Here is a 10,392-nt window from a genome sequence, read left to right on the forward strand (position 1 = left end):
ACCACGTAGAATAGCCTTTTTCAAGAAGTAGGCTTGGGATGTAAACATCACGAAAGCGGATAAGCAGCAGTAGCTAACTTGGTGGCATGGTGTTTGTGCGTGGGTTATCTGCACGCGTTCTGTTGTAATGAATGGTACTTATTAAGTTTGGATTTTTGGTCATAAGCTTGGTCTGACCTAACCAAACCAGTGTGGAAAGCCGTTAACCTGGCGCCGCCTGTTCGGTTGACGCAGGAAGAGATCACTTCGGTGGCTGTGCATTCAGCATGGTATCGTTGTGTTCACATCGAGATTTCTGTTAGGCTGGCAAACCAAGAACCCCTTGGGTCACCTAGAAAGATGGCTAGTGGTACACTCCCATATGACCCGAATGAAACAATCAGTTCTGAATGTGGTTGCTGTGTATTGGTTGAGGACAGATATTTCCACCTCTTGATAAATTACGTGCAAATTTGGAACTCATGTTTGAATGCAGTTCTGGTGATCTTTTCTAGATCAGGGTTATCTGAAGCTCTTCCACAATCATCTGTATTTCACTGGAATGCTAATTAGTGTACAACTTTCCTAATTACTTGATGGGGGATCCTACTCTGCTTTTGAATTTATATGAGAAAAAGCAACACACGTCAACGGAATCGAGAAACGCTTTCAAAACTTCATGTTACGCTCCGTTTTTCATCTTGAAATCCTTTGAAACCCATCTTTTCCGTTTACGCTCACTTCTATAAAAGTCGATTGCTTTCTCCACATCATGTATACTCTAAGAGTAAACTCCAATTCCTCTAACTATCATTTTCCCAGTTTTACGAGTTCGTAATGTAGTGCACCGATTTACCGTAATGTTATTACGTGGGTTTTCATTTTTCGTCCAGATAAGGGAAACAAGATAAACTCCGTCTGTCCCATGCTGTATCCATCACATTGGTCACACACCACCTGTCGTGGTGAAAATTTTGTGTACCATTCTTTTCGCCTAGGCTCTAACACAATCTGACTATGGTACAGCGATGTTCGTGTGGATAAGACCGCCTCGCTTTGGAGTAGCTTGGGTCGTAGTAGCTCCTGTACGCTCTAATGAATGCACGCTGGCTGTAACAGGATGTTTATGGCGCCACTGACGGTACATGTCAGAATCAGTTTTGATAGTGCTTCGTAGAGAAACGAATTTAGGTTACTTCACCTGAGCAAACTACTCACCCATCAGCTGATTTCAGTCGGAGTCTCCATCTACCATGATGAGACTGTATGTCTGTGTCGTCGTTCGCCAAAAAATGAGGCAGTCTGATGCATGCACACTGCTGCACAATCGTGGAGGCACAGAACTTGGACTCTTATGCCCTAGTATCACACGTTAGCCAGCACTATTCCTGAAGGGATAGGCGGAATGGTAAGGTGAACTGAAAACGGTAGAATTACTTCCGAGGTGCCTCGTCTCAGGCTGCCGCATACATTTAGACTTTTCTGTTGCGGCAATTTACCTGAAGAACGTGTTGCAAAAGTAAGAGCAAAAGGGGAAAAAATCAGTTTCAATGCGTACGTGGGTGTAAAATTGTATATAATGCGTGATAGCGTCTGACCTATTAATAATCTTGATCAGTGATTCTACTCCGTATCGACTGACCTGAATTGGTCATATTACCACTCAGTTTTCTTTGGTTCACCATCAACAGCAATGCCAAAGAAAGCATTGGTGCTTTACTGCTGCACAACCCTATCAATCTAGTTGAACAAATCCTTATAATGGAAAGAGGTAAATGGGATGGTGAGGAGAACCTTGGGCTAGCCTAGAACAAACATCTGAGGTGCCTGCATCTTCAGCACTCAGACAGACAAACTGACAACATGAACGCCACTGATATCGGTTGGCCCTCATATCGTTCAGTCTCTCCAGACAAGCACAGGTGGTCACACGGACCTCATCCGAAACAGCACCATCAGCACATAACTGTTTTGTAACTTCCTTGATTCTCTTCTGCTTTGTCATATTCTGTCCAACTCTTAATTTTCGCCACCCTGAATTAGGCATGGAAAACAATGCTCGTCTCAGCAGGTGATAACTCGTGACCCACCCACTTTAGTTTGCAGTGCTGAATATAGTATCTGAGAAAAGCACCTCCTGTCTCAACAAAATCCATTTCCTGCTCATCACATTTTGAATTCGCTGGTTCCAGTCGATTCCAGCTATACTTAGGAGACTGGTGGTCAAAGGTCTGAAAATGAACCAGATCCTCCATCCGAAATTTTCGTGTCGCAGCCGTACAACAATACAGCCCGCACCATAGTTTGATACACGCGTTCTTTGAGACTCAGTGATGAGCCCTTTTTGACGTCACATTGGCGCAAAGTAGCAAGAAGATTCTATTTCGTAAAATGTACGTTGTTAGGAGTAGTGCGGGTGCTCCCGCAGGACATCTTTTGTTTCCAGGGACTCAAACCTGTAGTTGTCTTGCTCACAGCCGGCATCGTCCATATTGTGGACGCAGTAGACGTTAGCACTACGAACTAACGCCTCACAGCGCCAAACCTCTTCCGTTCTCTCAGGATTCAGTCTGAAAATGGTCTGAAGTTTGTCTGTCCCCCTCATAACGGATTGAATATTCCCATCTGCTCCCGCTAATGGGCAGCCACCGATAGTCTGCGGTAGTTGCGGGATTCCTTAACTTATTCACACCACAATTGGCTCAATGGTTCTTGTATTCTGACACGAACTGGGATGAACTGAACTTGACATTCGATCTTATCAGAGCTTGTCAGTGGGACTTGACCTTTCGATCATTTAACATTAAGGACATAAATGTTACCAGCGCGTTCTGGCTGCTGAATTGGTACGCCCCAGGGAGAAGTTTCATTGTTTATGAGTTTGGACCTTTCCTTCTCGTTTGGTGTGCGAGATGGCCCAAGTGGTTAGAGCGCGAATTTACTGAGCGGAAGGTCCGTGGTCCGAATCCGACCTCTGCCTCTCGACTTCCCCTGTCTTGGCTTGGGCAACCTGACGGTATCCCAGTCCTCGTGCTTCCTTCGGATGGCATGGCAGCTACGCACCGGAAGGGCGTTACAGCTGAACGATCGATTGGTGTGCATTGGACAACGAACGCGAGACAGATTTATATAGATACAAGGGAATTCTAAATAGTTGCTCTTTTGTCAGAATATGTGGACGTTTGCGAAATAGTACGTCTGCATTTCGCAAATTATTCCTTAATTATAAATTGGGTTCAAACAGAACTTCTTTGAGACACAGAGATTTGGTCTTTTAAGCGATCATTACGCACCCATCCACGCTCGATCATATTAGGGCGGATAACCTAGGGGCATAGAGCCCCGTACCTGACCTCTTTCTAGCAAATATACCTTCACATAAAGTATTCATTATAACTTACTTGAACCGAAATTCACTATCAACATCCCTATCCTGTGTGATGTAGCCAATAACTCATTTTGGCGAAAACTGTGCGTCCCTTGGGTACAAAAATTCGTCCACATCATTATCAATCGTATCACTTCAGACGGAAGTTCAAGTTCAAATGTCGGTTAGTGCACAAGCTCTGCGCGCCTCTAAAGAACCCGAGCATTTCACTCAGTTGTCGAAACATCCTATAGTTACTTTCCGTTGACGGAAACACGTACGAACTTGAGTTCTGTTCAGAAATCTCATACGAGTCTCTCCTGTTTTTTTTTGTGTTGTCATTTAATCACCCGGCTGATCATGGATATGTCTCATTCACCGAGGCTTACACGGACTTCAGGTTAGCTGGAACTCGGTATGACCTTACATCATCTTCCAGTTGACCGGACATCCTTGTGAGCATGTCGGTGCGACCAACAGGTGGAATGCTACATCGTCTGGCGCGGCAACTAGGGCGCCTTGTCCGTTTTCGCAACAATCATAGAGGAACAAGCATTTCTGATGCCCTCAACTGTTCATGCTGAATCAGACTAGTGGGCTATTGAGCAACGCCTGAGTATCGTTTCTCTTCGCTGTGAGTGCGGAGACAATGTAGAGCCTACTGTGTGGTGGTGCAACTCTATAAACTCTGGCTTTCATATCGCTTGTTTTGGTTTCTGCATCACTTGGTGCACTGCATTCTCTCGTAGGCACACTGAATTCACCATACTTACGCCCTCTTTGGCCGGCGCTTCAAATCTGTTCGGTCCCGATCACCACATGGCACGTATAACGCTTCAACTCCAAATCTGGAATTCATAATCAAGCTGAGAAAGTCCAGATCGTTGGAGGCCACATGCCTCATCACAAGGACTCCCACTTGAAGAAGTGTGTATGGGGCTGAGACAAGACCTGTTAATGTCCAACAACACAAAAATTTACAAGGTTTAAAACACTGATTAAGAAACCGCCTAAACCATTGCCGGCCTTTTCACATAACTACCCACTTCACTCAATTAGGCAAAATCATCACTCAGGTGTCGCACGTAAACTAGTGACACGCGATCAAAATGTTCGTCCTCAACTGGTCAGGCGTTCTGGTTCTGATCTTGTTGACCGCACTTCCTGGTGTTGACAGAAAAAAGTCCAATGGATTGAGGCCTGGTGATCTGCTGACCACCTGAGCGGCCCATTTCAAATAGACCCCTGGTTTCCGAACTGTTCACCGAAAAATTCACTAACAACTCGGGCATAGTGGGATGGCGCGCCATCATGTCGGCACCACATCCAACCGATTGCGCCACCCCCGTCTTACTATGGCAGCGCGTGGATCTGAAGCAGTTGTTCTGAGACAAGGCTTAAACTAATGGGGATAAAACGAAATCACTACCTTCCAGTCATGTCGCATAAGAACAAGATCTGAAAGAACTCAGCGTTCTTTCGTCGAGTCCTGCCGAAACCATGAGTATTGAAGCATGTTGGACATCAAAAGTTCTGTACTGGCGTGGATTGGATCATACTGGAATATGACGCTTGGATGTATTCACATGTAACTAACACACATCTTCATCCATATCTTTGGCCATACGATCCACAGACCATCTAAAAATGCAGGTCCCCTTCCCTAATCATCACTTTGTAGATACTACAACTGGAGCTCGTCAAGCATATTTCACTCACACTGTGTTAACGTTTTCTGAACGGTATACGGTGAGGTTTGGTACTGCTGAGCATTTCTCCGCATACTGCCTTCTGAACTCTTCAACCCAGTAGTTCGGTAGTTCGCTCGTCATTATGCGGGGTCTGTCAGTCTTACTCGCATCGCACATACTCCGAATCCTCTGGAATCGGTCCCATAGACTCAACAAGTGGTGACCCGATAACAACCGAACACCAGTGTTCATGGCGTTGAATATCCACAAAATGGAGTTTACGTTGTATCCAAACTCACGATAGGGCGGGACAATGCTGAAGCTTTGTTCGGCGGCCCGCTGTTCTGATTCAGCCATCAGGTGTACCTGCTCCTCTTCCACTGCTGCGGGACGCCTTAATGGCTGCAACGCCCGATGCACCGCTCCATCAGTGATTAGCCCGTTCATGCTGATCTCAATGTTCATTCAGCTTGGATATGATGGAACGTCTTACCGGGGTCCTGCTGCCGTGATATCCGTTTAGCCTCGGTAGGTGGGCCACATCCACGATCAGTGGATTCAGCTCAGGGATGGACGATGGAAAATATTATCGTGAATCGATTTGTCTGTTTATGCGCTGATAGTGTGTCATTTCTTAGGGATATTCGCTACCCAGGTGATCTCGTAAATAATTTCGTTTTAAGAGAATTCGCCAATCATGTTCTTAGTCCGAAACATTCGTAATCGGAAATATGCAGTTGGTGCGTACAACTTGTATTTTGAGACTCAAAATTTCGGTGCGCCATCGCTGTGTGATGTGGCGACGCCCATTGTCTCAGCATGTGGATAGTTTGTTTGAAAACGTTGGTTTGTCTGGTGCTACGTCTCTCCTTTTCACCGTATGGCTGCAAAACAAGTTTTTATGAATACTCAGCACTGTCTAATTTGATATTGCCATCTACGTGCTCGCCAACTGAATGTCCCTTGATCCCCTTCCCTGTTCTTCTATTTTTAGGGATGATTTGTGGGCGCTGTTGGGTCAGTTGTCACTTATTCCCCTCGTGCCCGATAACAGGGAAGAAGCCAAATGTGCATTGAAAACAATGGCACCTGTGTTGGCCATTCTGGAAAAGTCGGCTCCTCCGAAAACCCTCAGCATGCCAGTCATCGTACAACAACGTCAAAATATTTTGACAGCCATTCGTCGCGTGCTTAGAGAAGCCTATGAAAATGCACCAGAAGCTGCGGCTCACAGTGAAGGTGACTTTTCCGTTCACAAAGACTCACCACCACACCTCAGAGCCGGCGCTAGCTAATAAAATGCTTTGTGTCCTTTAGCGCCACTGTACACAATTACAGAATATGTAGCAACGTTTTTGCTTATGTGTATTGGGTCAGTGGATGAGTGAGCAGATTTAAAACCTTCTCCCGGTCTCCGTGCAAAAACAGGTATGATCACATCGTAGACTGTAGCAGTTCATGTGGTGAATCTGGCACAACAATTTTGACAGCTTGATGTCTCTCGGTCCTGGTGCTGCATACTGGTTCCTCACTGTCATGTCTACGTCAGGCACTGAGCCAGACAATCTGAGTAGGATTTAACAACAAGAATGTCATTACAGCTTCTCAAGCTAGGTGTACGGACAGGCACACCCCACTGTAGAAAGCGGATCGCACAGACATTGTCCAGAGTTGGTAATATTTCTGCTAAATGAACCACATCTTTGCCTGCATCATCCTGAATCAGATCTACCCAACAATTCGTTGCTACCTCTGGATTCGCTGGCCGACGGCATCGAATTCGATCCGATGCAATCCACTCTTATCCAGTTTATTGACGAACAACACCGTATAGCATGCATACGGCTGACTGCTGATTACGGGCAATATGTGATCAGGCCACTGCACTTTCTAATGTTGGATATGTTCCCTACTCGTTTTATAATTGTTTTGTTCGCAATCAGTTAACTTCAACCTATACAGGCCGTAGTTCTGAGACAGTGGCTATAATTTCATTTCTGCCCGTAAGGTCCACATATCGCAACCGTACAACAAAGGAACGCGCACTGTAGTGTGCTTTTCTCTCTCTCTCTCTCGATATTCAGAAATCTTCCACTTCGGTAGTCTGTCTACACCTAACCAAGACGATCCCGGTCCTAGAGGTCGCTGCGTGGACTACAGTCACTACAGTCAGAACTGATACGAAATAAGTGAAAGGTTTTAAAACCTCAAGTAAAGCAAATGTGATAAATCATCTAGCTGTAAAACCCTTGCGATGCCTGGTTGCTATACCACCTGAAGGTAAAGAAAAATTTCTCAGTTGTAACACCCTTCCGGTGCCTAGCTGCCACGCCACCCGAAGGAAGCACGAGGGCTGGGATACTGGCAGGTTGCCCAAGCCTAGACACTGGTTAGTAACTCGCGCTCTAACCACGGGCCATCTCGCCCCTGAAGGTATCACGAGGACTGAGGTACTGCCAAGTTGACCAACTTCAACCAGGTGCAGGCGAGATGCCGGAGTTGAGTTCGAATTACGGATCTTCCTGTCATTAATTCTGCGCTTTAACCGTGAAGGTATCTCGAGCTCAAATCACGGCCCAAATTGCTTTTATCTGGATTACGTATAATGTTTCCAGTCACTGAATGCATAGGAACATGACCTTACGCCTTATGGATGTGGGTCTATGCCAAAAACGGACCGCCTTTCGTCACTTCAAAAACCCCTGCCATCTTTTCTTGTGTAAGGCTTTTGAAGACCGGATGGCCTTATTATCTCATCGAAGGCTTCCCACATGCTGGTGTCTGTGAACCTAAGTATAAAAATACATTAAATCGAAATTTCGAGAATGTTTCCTGTTTGGTAAGTGTGCCAACAAAAGCATATGGGACTACCGAGCCGAATACGCTCGGAGAATCTAGGGATACGAAAATTGTGGATCGCTTATAAGTATGCTGTACAATCATCTGACAGGATTTGGAAACTTAGTCTATGTAACCTCTACCAGACCGAGATCCAGCTTGCTACCCTGTATTCTTCGCTTCATGGACCGTCGTATGAGGACAGTGTTTGTCCCATCGATCGGAGCACCTTTTCTCATCAAAGAGTACAAATTCTGTCAGGCATCGGTTAGAAGAGAATCCGGCAGGTGCTTCTGATACGTACCTCAGTTTCCGAACGCGGTATCCGCCGTTTGTGCACTTCCGAAAACCTTGGAGGAAAACCATACCAGATGAGTGCGTAGTCTGAGTTTACCCAAGTGTTGAGTAATAAGTGACTGATTATACCATGAGTGGCCAGTAACGATGCGCTCGATTTGGTCTCGTGACCGGCTCGTTGTTAAAGGTCACAACGTGAACGGAAGAATTAGGTCATTCCGAGGATTACTACTGGTATCCGATTCCTGGAGTCTTTTGTTTCTGTACTCGGCGAGGCGGGCAATAGAGGAAAAGGGCCGATCATCAAGATCGTTCTGAAGAACGTTCGATTAATGGCTGAATTCAAAGGCGAATGACCACCAGATTAACATGCTTTTTGTATAGTGACGCGACTGTGTGAGCGTTAGGATTAAAACGAACGAGAAACGGAGATACAGCATTACTAAATTGACAATTAAATAAAAACTAGAAATGCTACAGGGTAATATCATTTGTGACGTTGGGACGTCAACCAATCGGTACCCGCACCCGTCGATAAGGCTAAGTTCTGTAGACATTGCTTTGTACCCATTTCGCTTATCATCAACCCTGAACCCATTTTCTGCTTTCTGTGTTCCAACTTTCTCCTGGGAACCAGATTAATTTACTTCGTAGCAGTTTCTGGTCGAAGGGTTGTTGTTAGTCATGATTCCCATCAAGTAACAGAAGTATTGTGCAAGAATGTCCTCGGCGTTTTCTGCGCAACTCCGCTAATACAGGTCAGATGTGGGACTTTAACTGATTGGATCAATTTTAAAAAGTGAAAACAAAAGCGTGTTTCCACAAGCATACCATAGCAACGTGTAAAAGGCAGACAAAATAGACTGCAGAAACAAAAGCGTCTAAGTAGTATTGATGTAAGTGGTCAAACTGTGTGTCATATTAGTTAAGAACACTAAAAGAACTGGAAGTATACGCCGAGGCTGGAAGTTCTGACAACGCAACCTGCATCACAGTTCGGCTATTCCTAACGGTTATTGTTGTGTGAAGGCCAGAAAGACTTGCTTATTTGGACTGACAGTCGAGTCATCGATATTGCCCAGGGAGTATATTTAGGGTCCTCGGCCTATATGTCCAGCATTCCACACGAATGCTGTCGGTAGTTTTTGTGGTATGTCATATGATAACCCTTTAGCCAGGTGGGTCGTATAATGAGAGAATATTGGTTACCCAATTGTTGTATTGAAAGGCATGTTTGATGTCATTAGTGCCAAGGTCTGTAAATGTACTTATAACCACCTGTCAAGTGTATTGCTGCACAAGCTGTTCTGAGATGCTGCTGGTTTATCAAGCCAAAGGATTTCTCAGTAGGGTTGGTATTAGCTAATAATATTACGAAGGCTCATTTTGCCATTCTTGTTCTCCCAAGTTCAATAATTTAATGTAGACATTCTTGTCTATGGTGTGTTTAATAGTTTTTGAACATTGTCACACTTTTCAAAATAATCGGTGCCTCTAGCTGAAGAACGCTTCGCTTCTGAGAAGAGGTTGTTAGATCAAATGAGTAGGCTACTAAGGTAACCAAGATTAAAGCGGACAAAACTCGTCGGCAAAATGTGTTTCGACCAATACACTGGATCACCGGAACACCTTACTCATAAAGTTACTGAAAACCATCTGACATCCCTCGACCTGGTTCGCTCCTCTTGGGGCTCAGCAGGCACTTGTAGTCTCCGAATCGACGTCCACCTTATGCTCTGCTTGAACCCTAATCTTAAGCAATTTGCAAAGTACACTCGTTTGCTAACTAATTTGTGTAAGGTCGTTTAAAGTGTCTTGCCTGTAGTTCAGGGGTCTAAGTCTTAAGGCCGATGGCTTGGAAAATCCAATTTCATTTGGATCGAGCTTAAATCTTTGATCTTCCAACCCAGGTCTTTGTAGGTCTGTGTACTGATACAACTTAGGGGTTGAGATTGCGTAAACTTTTGGTAGTCTACGCGTATGAACCGTGGATCTAAGCCACTTTTGTTGATAAATCCTCTCCGTTTGTAACCGCATAACGCCGCGCATCGGCCTAACTGATTAGAACCGCTCCACAGACGCTTGTTAGTTCTAAGCTCCCTGTGTCGTCCATAGCCACTTCTGCCGCACCGGCCACCAGTCATGGCGTGAATCGCAGAATATGCTTCGAAACTTCTCCATTTTCGAAGTTTATTTTGTATCTATCACCATTTCTGAGCC

The 10,392-nt window shown here is 45.1% G+C and overlaps 3 protein-coding genes across 3 annotated transcripts in view; 1 reads left to right on the top strand and 2 right to left on the bottom strand.

Annotated features, from left to right (window-relative positions):
- The window catches only part of T265_10130 (hypothetical protein), a gene marked incomplete at both ends in the record, with an annotated part of 29,407 nt that extends 23,026 nt beyond the window's left edge, over positions 1-6,381 (top strand). Inside the window, one exon of the mRNA XM_009176406.1 lies at positions 6,032-6,381. Coding sequence (XP_009174670.1) covers positions 6,032-6,332 — 301 coding nt within the window. The remainder of the gene's footprint in view (positions 1-6,031) is intronic.
- Positions 2,381-5,502, bottom strand: T265_10131 (hypothetical protein; the record flags this gene model as incomplete). Its single annotated transcript, XM_009176407.1, has 3 exons — positions 2,381-2,549; positions 4,120-4,297; positions 5,202-5,502. 3 exons carry the CDS (start codon positions 5,500-5,502, stop codon positions 2,381-2,383), a joined length of 648 nt encoding a protein of 215 aa, XP_009174671.1.
- Positions 6,382-7,730: 1,349 nt separating the features above from the next.
- Positions 7,731-10,392, bottom strand: part of T265_15057 (hypothetical protein) — a gene marked incomplete at both ends in the record, with an annotated part of 6,912 nt that continues 4,250 nt past the window's right edge. Inside the window, one exon of the mRNA XM_009176410.1 lies at positions 7,731-7,826. Within this exon, the coding sequence (XP_009174674.1) occupies positions 7,733-7,826 (94 nt within the window). The remainder of the gene's footprint in view (positions 7,827-10,392) is intronic.

This window comes from Opisthorchis viverrini (genome assembly GCF_000715545.1).
Source record: "Opisthorchis viverrini unplaced genomic scaffold opera_v5_343, whole genome shotgun sequence".
In the NCBI taxonomy this organism is placed as follows: domain Eukaryota; kingdom Metazoa; phylum Platyhelminthes; class Trematoda; order Opisthorchiida; family Opisthorchiidae; genus Opisthorchis; species Opisthorchis viverrini.